At 38.0% G+C, this 16,743-nt stretch overlaps 1 protein-coding gene across 2 annotated transcripts in view; it reads right to left on the minus strand.

Moving 5' to 3' along the window:
• LOC104246334 (CHD3-type chromatin-remodeling factor PICKLE-like) overlaps positions 1-16,743 on the minus strand; it is a 59,460-nt gene that overhangs the window by 14,800 nt on the left and 27,917 nt on the right. For both annotated transcript variants that reach the window (XM_009802142.2, XM_009802141.2), the window contains exons 17-20: positions 11,752-11,818; positions 11,474-11,596; positions 1,428-1,537; positions 621-702 (exon numbers count right to left, since the gene is read on the minus strand). In XM_009802142.2, the coding sequence (XP_009800444.1) occupies positions 621-702; positions 1,428-1,537; positions 11,474-11,596; positions 11,752-11,818 (382 nt within the window). The remainder of the gene's footprint in view (positions 1-620; positions 703-1,427; positions 1,538-11,473; positions 11,597-11,751; positions 11,819-16,743) is intronic.

Below are 16,743 nucleotides of genomic sequence, written 5' to 3' on the forward strand. Positions count from 1 at the left end.
ACACGACACTAGTATGGGTGCGGGTATGGGATCCATACCGGATCTTATCACACAATTTTGGGTACTTTGACCACGACGGACGGAAAAATTTGAGACGAGATACAATTTGATTCCCGAAATCAGAACCAAAACTAGGGTAGAATATAGCTTACCGTATCTAGAATATCAATCCTTTACTTATCTACAACTTGTGAATGAAAAAGAAATCCACACTTTACAAACTATACATAAGTATTCCTCAAAATTTCTCATAACTTAAAGATTTTTTTATTTTTATTTTTTTGAATTATTTTGAGTCGGATCCCTGCACCCGTATTCGTACTAGGATCCATGTCCCCGAATCTAAGAATTTACATCTCGAAGGATCCAACCTCTAGATCCGCACTAGTGTCAGACACCCGCATCCGTGTCCGAGCAACTTAGAGTAGAACAAGCCCAAAGAAGAATCATTGCAACATTAAGTTTCAGTTTTCAATTTGCCAACCACGAAATAGAAGTAATTCACAACACTCAATTTCATATTTAATTACTTTAGTGAATCTGGCTATAATTCGCTTCAATTGCAAGTCATAATTCCAAAAAATCAATTTATGATCTAAAATGCTAGAGGAGATATAAACCTTAAAAGCCTTCAGAAATGAATCGTCCTCTTCATCATTCACTGCAGCATCTTCATCTCCAACTTGCTCACGATCAAGTAATCTAAGAATTAATAGAATGAATAAATTACTTAAATTATACATTTTATAAAACATCATAAGTACTAAGGTACTCCTTCCACCCAATAAATTAGACCCATTTCGACATGCGCGTAATCTAAGAGTAAAATGTTTGAGTAAAATTATTACATTGAGTTTGGTAGAGTCGTGTTAAAATTAATTGTTTAAAATGTGAAATGTTGAGCACATAGAAAATTCATAGAATCAATATAGAAAAAATATAACTATTACCTTCTTCTGGAAAAGAATGGTAGGATTAGGAGTACGATGGAGAAATAAATCAATTTTTAGTTCCAAAGCGTATATTGATTCCTTTATAACTCAATTTAAAAAAAATACTAAGGAATACAATACACGATTTATTATAATTAGCAATATTTATAAAATGTAGGAAAAATCACAGTAAAAATTAAAAAATTAAAAACCGTTTCACTCCCCCAAATAGTTACAGCGCCATAAGAAAATAAAACAATAGGAGCAATAATTTGTATTAATCTTCTCTCTCAAAGGAGAAATACTAGCCATTTAAGGATTAGGTCAAATTTTTTGGACGCATCAAAAGGTCCAACTAATAAGATAGAGGGAGATGTCCCATATGCAATTCAAAAAAGTTACATACCAAAATTATATTTTAAATGAAGAAAAAGTTAAGAAGCCATTTCAGGTAAACAAAACTTAAATATCTATTTTTTTATAAGTAAAACTCACCTATCTATTGCAGCATCATCATAATGAATTTGCCGAGATTTCCCAGCCTCGTCATTTTCATCAGCAAATAACTCTTTTGACCCATACCTTATGATGTCATCAAGTTCTTCCTGCATTAAGGAATCAATCAGAGCCACCTCACATGAATATGAATGGGCATCTAATAGGCAGTATTATATCGAAATGTTGAGCATCCACAGAAGGTTTTAGATATCTAATGTTGATATTATAAATGTTCTGCATTAATTAGAGCCATTAGATTTGATTTGATTCAATTGCTCTAGTTATGCCTAGATTAGAGAATGTAATCATTCCAATAATCAATAATCTACCAAAGTTGGGACATAATAATCTACCAAAGTTATGGCATATGTAATCACAATAAATTTCTGACCGAGCAAGGGAATAATCAAGTCTTTTTCACTTCACTCTTTTCATCATATTCTTCAAGTATACGCTGCTCACTGGAAAGTCTACCGGGCTGCCAAAGGATCTATAAAGACCAAAATATTCCCAATGATTGTTGCAAATGTTCGTTCTTTCATCAGTCTTCTAGCCTCACTACCCCGCTAGAAAGACTCGAGAACCTAGCGAACAATTTAACTAAAGCCCATCACCAAACCCGATTTCCACATGTCAATCAATCTCATGGACTTCAAATTTGATGACTCGCTTGAAGACGGTGATCCATCTAGCCACAATCTATCCACTAATCTTTACTCTCTCTGCTCCACATCATTAACTTGTGACTTCTCAAGTTTGAAATACATGTTTCCACAATTTTCTCTCTTTGCAACTTGCACCAGTTGATTTCTAAGAGGTCAACAACCTTAACAGGTTATATCTATCTCACTGCTTGTTTCGATATATATCTTCAACTTCTCTACAGCTTTGGTTTGACCTGCTTCTATGTTTATCAACTTTTTGTTGTGTGAGATTATTTCTCTTCAGACTCGTCTTCTGGTGTTTAAATCAGCGTCCTTTGGTCCTTCATTAGTTGGAGTCACAAAAGATACTGTACAATTTTTCTAATCTAATGTTATATTTCAACTGAAGTCTTTATTCAGAAGACCTTAGTTTGAGTGTAGAGCCAAGTGTTTTGTTGTCCATTTTCCTTCAAAAGAAAAGGACTTCACTAAATAAGAATCTTATCTGATTCATGTCCTTTAAATGTAAAGTTCCATGTACGAGAGCCTCTGCATTCTGCCAATGTTGCTCCAGGGGACTGAGCTAGGATGAAAGATCAAGGGATTGATCATTTAGAGGAGTGCGCCCTATCCATGTGTCATACCAAAAAGGTACTCCCTCCGTTTCAAAAACTTAAGGGGTAAAAGGTTTGTGGGGCCATGACATTTGTATGGCTATAAAAGCTTCTCATTAAGGGTAAATGGGTAAAATAAAGAGTTTAAAGTTGAATTATTTCCAAATTTAGAAATGTGTCATTTGTTTTGGAACAGACTAAAAAGGAAAGTACCACCTCATCTAATATGAAACGGAAGGAGTATTAGTTATTTGTGGCTTGAATTATTTCCTTGTATTTTTAGGAAACCCATAATCCCTATAGGTTTAGGAAAACCTATTGTCCTAATAGATTTGGAAAAGGAAAACCTATAGTCCTTGTCAAATTGGGAAACTTTTCTCTTATATGTTTGGGACCTTTTGGGATCTATATATAGGGGTTGTAGTTGGAAATCCTAGAGATTGTAGTGTGTTTTTCTTCTCATTCATAATGGAAAACACTCTTTGCTTTTGCCCCGAGGATTAGGCTTAGCCGAACCTCGTTAAATCCTTATGTTAATTTTTTTTCTCTATTTGTTTTGTGTGTGATTGTGTTCTAGTTAACCCACGATATTCCGCAACAGTTTTGTTCTGCCATTTCTTAAGCTATGCTCACTTCTCGCAAAAATTCATGCCACATCTGCTTATGCTTTTCTAAATAATAAAACCATATGTTACTTTGACAACTTCCATGGACCATTGCCCTTCCATTCCATTCTCTAGCACTAACATTTCCCCATAGAAATTCTAGATCAATCTTAAACTTCCAACGCCATTTCATCTACAAACTTCAATTATACTTCCTCAACTCTTTGATGAGACCTCCATCAATTGAATTTGATCAGGAAACTCGAGCAGACAAGGCTAAAATCGAAGGTGTGCTTTATTGCATGGCTAGCAGCGAGGAGAGTGATTTTGACTGTTGAAAATCTGCGAAAGAGAGGAATTACACTTGTTAGTTGGTGCTACATGTGTAAAAGCTCAGGGGAAGAAGTTGATCATCTTTTGTTGCATTGCCCTGTGTCCTAGGCTTTGTGGAGGGCAATCCTGAATCTTTTTGGTGTTCATTGGGTGATGCCAAGCACTGTAAAGGAAATATTATATAGCTGGGCCGGTTTCCGTCGAAGAAGAAAGCAAAAGGAGTGGAAGCTCGCCCCGTTAGCTCTCATGTGGATAGTTTGGGGGGAGAGAAATAGGAGAGCTTTTGAGGGGATTGAGTCTCCTTTTTCACATCTTAAGAATAGTTTTTTATCTTTGATCGCTTTTTGGTGCACTTATATAGCCCCTACTTGTATAGAAGATTGGGCGTCTTTTGTAGAGAATCATGTTCAGATGTAGATTCTCTACTTTTTGGTATACTTCCTGTATAAGGGAGTTCTCTCCCTTTTGAATAATACAATTTACCTTATCAAAAAAAAAAAAAAAACCTAGGGTAAAATTCAGCACAAGGGTTTCACTTGGGCATTTTTAAGGAAACCTTGTTTAAGTTGTTTTCTGTCTTTCAAACTATCTAGGAGACTAGGTGGGCGGGTTCTAAGGCTAGGGATGACGGGTTTAAGCCGTGGTACTTTGGAGGCTTGAAGTATAAAACGGATCTCAGAGAGTAGGTGGTGGAGATTAAGAGGGTGGACTATAGGTTGATGGCTATTAAACTGGTTCTTGGAAGGCTTACTTTCAACGTTATTAGTGCTTGCGCACCTCAAGGGGGGCTTGGATAAGGAGGTCAACCGACATTTCTGGGAGGATTTGGACGAGGTGGTGCATGGTATTCCATCTTCCGAGAAGCTATTCATAGGAGGAGATTTCAATGGCCACCTCGGGACTATCTCCCGGGATTATGACGATGTGGATGGCGGCTTCGATTTTGGAGTTAGATACGAAGGAGAAACCTTGTTGTTGGATTTCGCTAAAGCCTTTAATTTGGTGATAGCAAACTTGAGTTTCCAAAAGGAGGAGCACTTGGCCACCTTCCAGATTACAGTGGCCAAGACCCAGATTGATTACTTGTTTCTCAGAAAGAGTGATAGAACGGTATGTACAAATTGCAAGGTTATCCCAAACGAGAACCTCGTGACCCAACATAGGCTCTTGGTTATGGACTTGGGGATTATAAGGGAGGAAAAAGAAGGTTGTGTATGGTCAACCTAAGATCAAGTGGGAAGCTTTGACTATGGAGAAATCCCAGGAGTTGGGAGGGAAGCTAAGGATTATGGGGCATGGCCGAGTAGTGGAGATGCCAGCAGTATGTGGACCAAGATAGCGAATTGCATCAGAGAAGCAGGCTAGAGAGGTGCTAGGGGTCTCAAAGGGCTACTCTGGGAGGCACAAAAGAGACTGGTGGTGGAATCGAGAGGTCCAAGGAAAAGTGGAGGTCAAGAAAGCGGCATATTTGAAGATGATAGAGAGCAAAGACGAGGAGAAGAGGATGGAAAAGAGTGGTACAAGACGACTAAAAGGGAAGCGAAGCTAGCGGTCATGGCAGCGAAGACAGCAGCATCTGGACGCTTGTATGAAGAACTTAAGAGTAAAAGCAGGGACAAAAAGTTGCACAAGCCAGCCAAGATGAGAAAGAGGAAGGCCCACGACCTGGTCCAAGTGAAGTGCATCAAAGACGAGGAAGGAAAAATATTGATGGAAGAGGCACATATCAGACGAAGATGGCAGACGTACTTTCATAAACTCTTGAACGAGAAGGGGAATAGGAATATTGTGCTGGGTGATCTAAAGCACTCCGAAAGTCACCAAGATTTTTGGTACCGTAAGCGGATAAAGGCCAAGGAGATGGAGTGGGCTATGCGTAAAATGAACATGGGAAAAGCGACCGGGCTCAACGAGATTCCGATGGAGTTTTGGAAGAGCACGATTAATGTGGCTCACAGGCCTATTTAATTATATTTTTAGGACATCTAAGATGCCCAAAGAACGGAAATGGAGTACAATGATCCCGTTGTACAAGAACAAGGGGATATCTAAAACTGCAATAATTACAGATGTATCAAGCTGCTAAGCTATAGTATGAAAATTTGGGAGAGGGTGGTGGAAATGAGGGTGAGGAGGAGAGTATCTATATCCGAAAACCAGTTCGGATTCATGTCGGGGCAATCAACCACAGAAGCCATTCATCTCATAAGGAGGTTGGTGGAATAGTATAGGGTGAGAAAGAGAAACTTGCACATGGTGTTTATCGATCTAGAGAAGCACACGACAAAGTCCCAAGAGAAGTTTTATGGAGGTGCTTGGAGGTGAGAAGTGTCCCTGTAACATACATTAGGGCGATTAAGGATATGTATAATGGAGCTAGGTCCCAGGCAAGGGCAATAGGAGGAGACTCGGGATACTTCCCGGTCATGGTGGGGTTACACCAGGAGCAGAACTTAGCCCGTTCTTATTCGCCTTGCCGAAGGAAGTATTGACGATGCAGCACATTCAGGGATAGCTTAGATTGTTCAAACAGATAGTAGTGTGACTTGTGTCTCCCAATCTTCAACCTCTGAGTCTTGGGTCATTGATTCAAGTGCATCGGATCATACTTCTGGTAACAAATCTCTTTTCACTACTATTTCGTATTCTCGATCTCTTCCAAGAGTCACAATGGCCAATGGGTCTCAAACCATGGCAACTGCAATAGGTCAAGCAAGCCCAATTACTTCCTTACCTTTAGATTCAGTTCTTTATGTCCCTAATAGTCCTTTTAATCTCATAGTTGTTAGTCGCCTAGCCAAATCACTTAAATGTGCCGTTTTATTTCTTGATGATCATGTTTTTATACAGGAACGCAGTACAAGGAGGATCATTGGTACCGGGCGTGAATCAAATGGACTTTATTACCTTATCCTTGCTAAATCACATGGACTCACATTTTGTCTTCTATCACCAACTTGTCCTGTTACCGATTCACCAGCTTTATTACATAAACGGTTGGGACATCTCAGTTTGTCAAAACTTCAGAAAATGATACCTGGTTTATCTCACTTGTCAGCTCTAGAGTGTGAGTCATGTCAGCTCGGTAAGCATACTCGCTCTCATTTCCCTCGACGTATTGATAATCGAGCAGAGTTACCTTTTACTTTAGTCCATTCAGATGTTTGGGGTCCTAGTCAAGTCAGTTCTACATTAGGATTCCGCTACTTTGTCAGTTTCATTGATGACTATTCTAGGTGCACCTGGATAGTTTTGATAAAAAATCGATCTGAGTTGTTTTTTATTTTCCAGACCTTTCACGTTAAAATTCAAAATCAATTTGGGGTTTCTATTCGCACATTTCATAGTGATAATGCCCAAGAGTATTTGTCTTCCCCACTTCAACAGTTTATGAAATCTCATTGGATTATTCATCAAACATCTTGTCCGTACACATCTCAACAAAATGAGGTAGCTGAAAGAAAGAATAGACATCTTATTGAAACTGCTCGTACCCTACTCATACAATCTCATGCTCCGTTGCGCTTTTGGGGGGATGCAGTTCTTACATCTTGCTATCTTATTAATCGCATGTCATCTTCAGCTATCCAGAACCAAGTCATGTTTCCCCACTTACTTTTGTTCTCTCTTCCACCGTATGTCTTTGGAAGCACTTGTTTTGTCCATAACCTTACTCCAGGAACAGATAAGTTAGCTCCTCATGCTCTTAAGTGCGTATTTCTTGGTTTCTCGAGAACGCAAAAGGGGTATCGATGTTATTCTCCTGACCTCCAGCGGTACCTTATGTCTGTTGATGTTACCTTTTTGAAACTCAATCATACTTCACAGGTCCAGGTAATCACTTAGATATTTCTGAGATACTACCAGTCACTTCTTTTGGAGATTCAGTCACTATCTCCCATCCATCTCCCTCTACATCTCCAGCTCCACCATCTATAGCTCCCGTTCCACCATCTATAGCTCCCGTTCCACCACCTATCGGTCCAGTTCCTCCACATAATCCAGTTCAACCTTCTACAGCTCTGCCACTCTTGACTTATCATCGTCATCCACATCCAGCATCAGGCCCAGGTGATTCACGTCCTGCATCAGGTTCTGCACCTACTGTGGACTTGTCTCCTCTTAGTTAACCAATTGCACTCTGCAAAGGTGTACAGTCCACACTTAATCTTAATCCCCACTATGTTGGTCTAAGTTATCATCATTTGTCGTCACCTCATTATGTTTTTATATCTTCTTTGTCCACTGTTTCTATTCCTAAGTCTACAGGTGAGGCACTATCTCATCCTGGATGGCGACAGGCTATGATTGACGAGATGTCTGTTTTACATGCGAGTGGCACTTGGGAGCTTGTTCCTCTTCCTGCAGGTAAGTCTACTGTTGGTTGTCGTTGGGTTTATGCAGTCAAACTCTCTCCCCATAGCCAAGTTGATCGGCTTAAGGCTCGTCTTGTTGCAAAAGGATATACTCAGATTTTTGGGCTTGATATACTCTCTCTGGTGGCTAAAGTAGCATTTGTTCGTCTTTTTTAGTCCATGGCTGATGTACGTCATTTGCATCTTTATCAGTGAGATATTAAGAATGCTTTTCTCCACGGTGATCTTGACGAGGAAGTTTATATGGAGCAACCACCTGGTTTTGTTGCTCGGGGGGAGTTTAGTGGTTGTGTATGCAGATTGCGCAGGTTATTATATGGCTTGAAACAGTCCCCTCGAACCTGGTTTAGTAAGTTCAGCACAATTATTCAGGAGTTCGGCATGACTCGTAGTGAGGCTGATCACTCTGTGTTTTATCGGCATTCTGCTCCGAATCTGTGTATTTATCTGGTGGTTTATGTTGATGATATTGTTATTACTGGCAACGATCAGGATGGTATTACTAATCTGAAGAAACATCTCTTTGAGCACTTCCAAACTAAGGATCTGGGCAGTCTGAAGTATTTTCTAGGTATTGAGGTTGCTCAGTCTAGCTCAGGTATTGTTATTTCACAGCGAAAGTATGCCTTAGACATTCTTGAGGAGACTGGAATGATGAGTTGCAGACCTATTGACTCTCCTATGGATCCGAATGCTAAGCTTCTGCCTGGACAGGGGGAGCCTCTTAGAGACCCTACGAGATATAGGAGGTTGGTTGGAAAATTGAATTACCTCACAGTGACTAGACCTGACATTTCTTTTCCGGTGAGTGTTGTAAGTCAGTTTATGGATTTTCCCTGTGATAGTCACTGGGATGCAGTTGTTCGTTTCTTCAGTATATAAAGTCAGCTCCAGGCAAAGGATTACTATTCGAAGATCGAGGCCACGAGCAGATTGTTGGGCACACAGATATTGATTGGGCAGGATCACCTTTTGATAAACGATCTACATCTGGATATTGTGTTCTAGTAGGAAGTAATTTGGTCTCGTGGAAGAGCAAGAAACAGGATGTAGTTGCTCGATCTAGCGCCGAAGCCGAATATCGGGTCATGGCTATGGCAACGTGTGAGTTTGGGTCAAGCAGTTGCTCAAGGAGTTAAAGTTCAGAGAAATCAGCAGGATGGAACTAGTGTGTGATAACCAAGCTGCTCTTCATCTTGCGTCAAATCCGGTGTTCCATGAGAGGACTAAACACATTGAGATCGACTGTCACTTTGTCAGAGAAAAAATACTTTTAGGAGATATTGTTACAAAGTTTGTAAAGTCGGATGATCAACTAGCAGATATTTTCACTAAGTCTCTTACTGGTTCTCGTATTAGTTACATGTGTAACAAGCTTGGTACATATGATGTGTATGCACCGGCTTGAGGGGGAGTGTTAGATATATACATAATGTAGTCTTGTCCCACATTGGAATAGGAGTAGTATGTCCTTGTATAATATAGCTATAAATAAGGACCTCTTGTATTGTATTGAACACACAATATCAATATATCATATTTTCTCCCGTGCCTTCTCACAGTACCTAAAGGCATTTGCTCTTCTCATAATCAACATCTCATTTACATACTTTTGAGTTATTGTGTTTTCCCATCCTACTATATGTTTCAGTCAACCTTGTCTAAAGTTTTTATATGAAAAACTGTTAGTGATTCATTGAAACAATGAGATGCCATGATAGAGCCGGATTCTCTTCATACATGTAATACTTGTGAATAGGTCTGTCGCCGAAGGACAGGTCTGTTATTGGCTTTCACTGGCTTTTACTTTTGCTAAAGGATACACTTAAATTATGGTTTAATTGTAGAAACACATTCTCTCCAATTAAAACTACACCACATCATCTGACTGCAAATCTCGTTGACAACAACGCATCAAAGAACGCTTCATCAGCTGGCCATTAAGAAGAATGCATTTGTATGGACAGTTAACCAAGGAGGTATAACAGAACCCACTCCAATTAAAACTATACCACATCATCTGACTGCTAAAGATTGCCATTTGGATTCAAAAGCACATCAATTGCCTGACTCCTGTAAGTTTTATTAGTTTCCGACATTCGCAGATCCAGAAATTTTCACAAGCAAATTCGGCCGAAAACTAAGATAGAACCTTCGTACTGGCCTAAGCACGATAGATGCGGTTTTAAAATTTTAGCATAACTTATTTCCTAGCCTCGATAATATTTGCATTACTGACATTTCGCAGTAAAATTATCACTACAAGAAAACATACAGAAACTTAATCCATAAAATAAAATTAAAAAAAGACCAAATTGTATATCTCAATGAAAAGTTTTTGACATTTAAACTTATAATAAACTAGGTCAATTGTTCTTTTTTAAAAAGACAGACCGGAAATTGCTAGTAGTATAGAACCACAGAAAACAAAACTACCTATCATTTAAAAAAAGTTACTGACATCAAATAACACAAATCGCAAATTAATTTCCTAGTATTAATAATATTAGTTCCCTTTTTACCCCAAAAAAAACAGAAAAAGAGTGGGAAAAAGAGCTCTGTAGAGTCTTGAACCCTGGGAACTGAGAGAAAAAAGTACATGGGAATGTTGACCACCGGGTTTGAACACAGAACCTTAGTGTTACATTGAATCTGCTTGAACCACTTAAGCCGTGACTCTGGAAGAGTTCGCTTTCTCAAGCGGATTCCAAAATAACATTTGTACAGTTCCAAAGAAAAATCCACATATGAAAATGGAAACAATATTCAACCAAGCAGATTCAGTTGAATCCACTTGGTTGAAGGTAGATCTGCCCCTGGTCTCCAATCCAAAACAGCTTCACCACAAACTTACGAGTTATACATGGCAATCCATCTATCCAACCAGAAACAAGAGAAGTAGGAGACAGTGTCGAAGAACACCGTGTTGAGCTGTCCCACATCGGTAGGATTTGAGGTCCTTGATCTCCGATATGGTCTTGGGCAATCCTCACCTCATAATCTAGCTTTTGGGGTTGAGTTAGACCCAATGTCCATTTAAACCTAAAAGAAAAACCTCATATTTTTTGTACGTTTATAACAACTCACTTTGGAATGTGAGTTGCATGTTGTACAAGTAGCTTGCACGCAATTTCAGCCATGCCCCAGAATTTTCTCTTTTTAACTTCCACTGTATTAACTTCCCAATATCAATCTGGTTCACTAACAAGGACTGGAAAAACAACTTTTTAAGGGTGTCTCAGTCTTTCCCACACACTTTTGAGCTATGATGATATGCAACCTCCCTTCATCACATGGTGACTGGTGAAAAAGTGCAGACCAGACTGTAATTGTACGAGGTACTGAAAAATCACAGCCCGATTGAGGGGAGAAGTAGGACCTTATTCTAAGATGTCTAAGATATCAACCTTATATACCATTGAATTTGTGTGGTCCTGATGTACCATTAATTCAAGCTTGTGAATACGTTACCTGATTGATGTTTTGAGCTTTGAGCCTTCCAACAACAAGATGTTCTAAAATCATTTTCTTCTTAGTCATCTGCATCATTCTTTCTTCAATGGTTCCTCTTGTTATGAGTCGGAAGATCATCACCTGCAACAGCCAAAAGTATAAGCTATCAATTCATATATACAGGTCGAATTCACTAAGCAAAATCATATGACCTCCATTTTGGCTTGGAAATGGGGACTAAAAGGTTTATAATCATTTGGGTGAGAGGTGGAGGTTGGGGGAGCAAGATTTATAACCTTATTTGTTTGTCCAAGCCGATGAGCTCTAGCCATTGCTTGCAGGTCAGCATGGGGATTCCAGTCACTGAGATAAACATCCAAGTAAGAGATAAGCTAGTAATCACAGGCATCCGGAAAATAAAGTAGCAGGAGTTTGTTTCCCCAAACACACTTTTGTTTTGGAGGAGAATTCCTGAAATGGACAACCAGTTTGAAATTCCACATGGAGAATCTAATTGTCCATATTGTTTTAGCTTCGTGCAGATTCACTTTTCTATATGCTTAACAAATAGACATTTATCACAATTAACAAAGTACTTACCAAGAGAATCTTATCATTCCTCTCAAAGCTCTATTCCTAATCTATACTATATTAAAAGCACGAAGGCCCTTAGCGAAATGTCGTTCGACTGTTTTACCCTTAAAAAATCGACTTTACACTAGATAAAATTGTAATTTCAGTTGCCTTCCTAATATTTAGGAATAAACATTCAATCACCATTTATGCTAATTTTCCTAAAGTTAGAACTTTAAAATCAACTAGAATTAATTTGTTAATCTTTCCTTATTAGATTGTATTACAATTTTATTTGCAATAGGAAGACGTGATTTTAATACAATAAAGACTTTTGTTTCAAAGGGAAAAACAATACTCTCTTTTTACCACGTCTAATCTCCATATCATTTGTAGGATTTTAAATTAAAACGTTTAAAAAAAAAAAGAGAAGATTAATCAAGTACACTACTAAATTGATTAATTTCTAGAATACATAATAACTTACATATTGTTCTATCTATCTATATTAAATGCACGAAGGCCCTTAATGAAATATTATTCGCCTTTTTTTATCATTTAAAATTAAACTTCACATTAGACAAAATCGTAATTTAGTTATTATCGTAATACAGTACTTTGAAATCAACTAATTTGGTTATAAAATATTTCTTGTGTTAAATTATGTAGGAAGTCCTAATATTTAGGACTTTAATATAAATATTAAAGAAAGCTCGGTGCACTATATGTGCGGGGTCCAGGTAAGGCCCAGACCACAAAGATCTATTATCATTTACTTATATTGTTTGGGAGAAATAGCAATATTACACTGTCTTGACATAAATATTGTTTGGGGAGAAATAACAGTATTACATTGTCCTTTGCTTATATTTGTTTACGACAATTTTTAAATATGTTTGAACTTATAATTCTAAGGGGAGGACACTATATATTCTTACTATTAAATTAAGATGTATGTACTTAATTAACTATTTTTCTAATAATTAAATATAATTTTTAAATATTATGCGAAAACATCGATGAAGAGAAAAAGATGTTATTCGAGTAAGAAGGAGTTTAAAAAAGTATCTCTATTTTCTATATCATTGTAAAGGCACGAACCCAAATGCAAAAATAAATAAATTATTTTTTTAATTTTTATTCAATAATTCAAATATATTATTTAATAATATTTACGTAATTTTTTAAAATTATATACTCATTGATATAGCTACCCGCGCAAAGCGCGTACTCTAAGACTAGTTTACTGACAAAAAGCTCAGAAAGTGTATATAAAGCAATAAAGATTGCTCAAATCGCTCTAATACTCTTGTGCCACATTTCTACTTTGGTATAACAATATAGAGGTAAAAGAGAATACTTGCACTGCTGTTCATGCACATAATGCAACATTAAGGGCTCCAGGGACCAAGTAAAACCCCTCGATTCTTGCTGAAGCCGGTCTTAGTTTCACAAATGAAAGAGAAACAGAGGGAAACTCCTTAAAGATGATAAATGAAGAGCAACACAGGTAGTTTTCTTTTATACTCTTACAGGTTGTTTTTGTTTTATTTTCTTACAACCTCCAAAGAGCTGGGATTTACGGGAAGGGTCAAGTGATTCACATTCCCGTGACAGAAGGATGAAATGGCAAATATTTCAAGGCAGGAGAGTTAACAAAAATAATTGGCAAATCAAAAATAAAAGGTATTCCTATTCCAGGGGCAAGAGAGCTAATGCACTATCACCTACTTTTAAGGAAACGAAAGAGAAGAAAGAAGAGTAGACCAATAGACCAACATGATAAATTTCCATAGACTAGAATATGTAACAACTCGACTAATCATAGCATCTTAGTTCTCTCTGAGCCCAGAGACTTGTTTGCTTTAATCAACCAATTCAAGCAGAAGTAGGTTCTCCGAAAACTTTCACAACAACAACAATCCAGTATAATCCCACTTAGTGGGGTCTGGGGAGGGTAGTGTGTACGCAGACCTTACCCCTACCCTGGGGTAGAGAGGCTGTTTCCAAATAGACCCCTGGCATCCTTCCCTCCAAGAACTTCCCACCTTGCTCTTGGGGAGACTCGAACTCACAACCTGCTTGGTTGGAACTCACAACTTTCACAACCATTTTCCTAATTAAGGGATGTTCTCCAACATCAAATTATCCAAGACCACACGTCCCTCTTAGAAGGGGTCTCAAAAAGTTATAGACCTATGTGTGTACCCCTTGAGAGAGTCATGCACTAGCTTCATTATTTTAATAGCAAATCTTTCAAAGATTTTGAGTAAAGCCAGAAAAAAAAAAGCTAGTGCTCGAAAGCTATGCTGCTCGGACTCTCCGAAAATGTGACCGGATACGTGTCGGACCCTCCAAAAGTAGTGCATTTTTGAAGGATCCGACACGGGTGCGGCTACATTTTGGAGAGTCCGCGCAACATAGCTCGAAAGACAATCTGTAATACAGGTTCCAAGGAAAAAGGAAGTTGTTGCTTCCAGTGAATTGACCCATAAAACTTCCTTCGAAGAAGTTATATGAAGAGTAATTGATCTGGAAGGTTAATACACCGAAAGGAAATCCTATAAAATCACCGCCATCCTACTCACAACCACGTTCATTGCAAACTCCAAATTGCTAATGACCGCACTATTTTGTTAAAGGCACTCTCATCAAACCTAATGAAACGAAAGTATCATCACCAAATCTACCAAGACGAGAAATGTGATCTTCTACTCAACACATAATAAGCCTCCACCAAACCACTCATCATATGTCCTAGGGCTGGGCATATATTGGGTAAGACCAATAACCCGAACCGTTAATTGTTTATTGGGTTATCGGTATCGGGTTATTGGGTTAACGGTTCGGTAACGGTTTAGAATTTTTCACTAGTGGATTATCGGTTCGGGCCTCGGGTTGCCAATTCTGTTAATGGGTTAATCGATAATCCAATAAGAACTAATAAAATTATGACTTTACCCTTAAATATATACATATGCTAGGGCTTCAGTTCATTTTCTCCTATTCTTTTTCAGCCGCACTCTTCAGCTGCTTCATTTTCATTCTTCATAGACCTTACTAGTTACTCCTAGCATAAGTCTTTAGTCTTATACATTAGGCTTTTAATTTCTATAACAAAATTCATCTTCATATTGGTATTTTTGACTGTTAATGATTCTTTATTTTTTTTATTTTCGTTTCTTAATTTTGTGAGCTCACGTTGTGTAGCCTATAACAACTACCAATTTCTCTTCGCACCTATCAATTCTCAATCGACAATCTTCATCAGTTTCGGGATATTTTGAACATTATTCTTTTGTACAGTACGCTGAGCTTTGACAACTCCAGTGAATTGTCTTCTCTTTTCTGCTTAACTCTAGATTGAGTTATCTTATCGGGTAAACCGATAACCGAACCGATAATGATCGATAACCGATAACCGATATCTTATCGGTTCGATTATCGGTTTATCAAATTTGTAAACCGATAACCAATATGCTAAACCGATAATATTCATAACCGAACCGAACCGACCGATGCCCACCCCTAATATGTCCTGAAATAAAACGGCTCAGTATATCAACCAGAGGGGAAAAAGGGGGGAATCACCTTTCTTACAGCAGTATATCAAGATCTAATTCCAGGATGGATCACAAATCAGGAGGCACTGGGAAGAGCTCTCATCACTTCGTTTAAGAATTCTCAAAAATTGTTTATTATAAATATCCTGTAAGCTCGTCATTATATCATACGCCTTGAAAAATTCAAGAACACCAGTATCTTCAATATGCCTCTAAGATCATCGACCTAATTCAGTGGCAATCAAGCAACAACTGAGCTATGTTTCAGTTCTAAAAGCAATTTCAAGCACAGAATAGACAGGGCCAAGACAGGAAGAAGCATCAAGGAGAGGTGTTCAAGCATAACATTTTGGTGTATTCCTATCCAAATTTCCATGAAACAAGAGGTGAATAGAGTGAGAGTTGAATAAAATGAAGGAGTATTGTTAACACATATTGTCAAATACTATATAAGAAGCCTACATCTCATACACTTGATATGGTATCCAAAACAATCCCCTCACGCACCCAAGGCTAGACATCTGAGAATGGAGTAACATAGCATGTGTGGCTCATAATTAGGTAGCTCAATATCAGGGATGGATCTGACTCTACAATGGTATTATGCTAAGAGTAGACATTGACCTAACTCAACACCAAAACTGGCTCATGAAGTAAGAATCTCACATATTATATAAAGAGACAACAGCATGTACGCTTAAACAATGTAGGATCTAATATCCTCCCATATGCCCAAGACTGGAAATTACGAGAGTTCAGTAACATAACACCATGGATCTGCCGATAATACCATGTTAAGTAAAATAGACATCAAAACTAACTTAACCACAAAAGCTACCTAATGTGATGAAGATTGTTCAAGACCGCATAAGGAGACCACTCACCAAACGAGGAGATTATAGGTGGGATTCTAACAAGTGAAGAAATATAAGATAGAAGAGAATATATTGAAGACTTAGAGGGTGTTTGGCTAAGCTTATAAGCTGGTCAAACTAGCTTATACGCACTTTTCGGCTTATCTACGTGTTTCGTAAAGTTAAAAGTGCTTATAAGTAAAAAATAAGCCCCATATTCATAAGTGGTCAACCCAGCTTATGAATTTTTAGCTTATAAGCACTTTAAGTTTGACCAAGATTTTTACTATTTTATCCT

The sequence above is a fragment of the Nicotiana sylvestris genome, chromosome 8 (genome assembly GCF_000393655.2).
Source record: "Nicotiana sylvestris chromosome 8, ASM39365v2, whole genome shotgun sequence".
NCBI classification, from domain to species: Eukaryota; Viridiplantae; Streptophyta; class Magnoliopsida; order Solanales; family Solanaceae; genus Nicotiana; species Nicotiana sylvestris.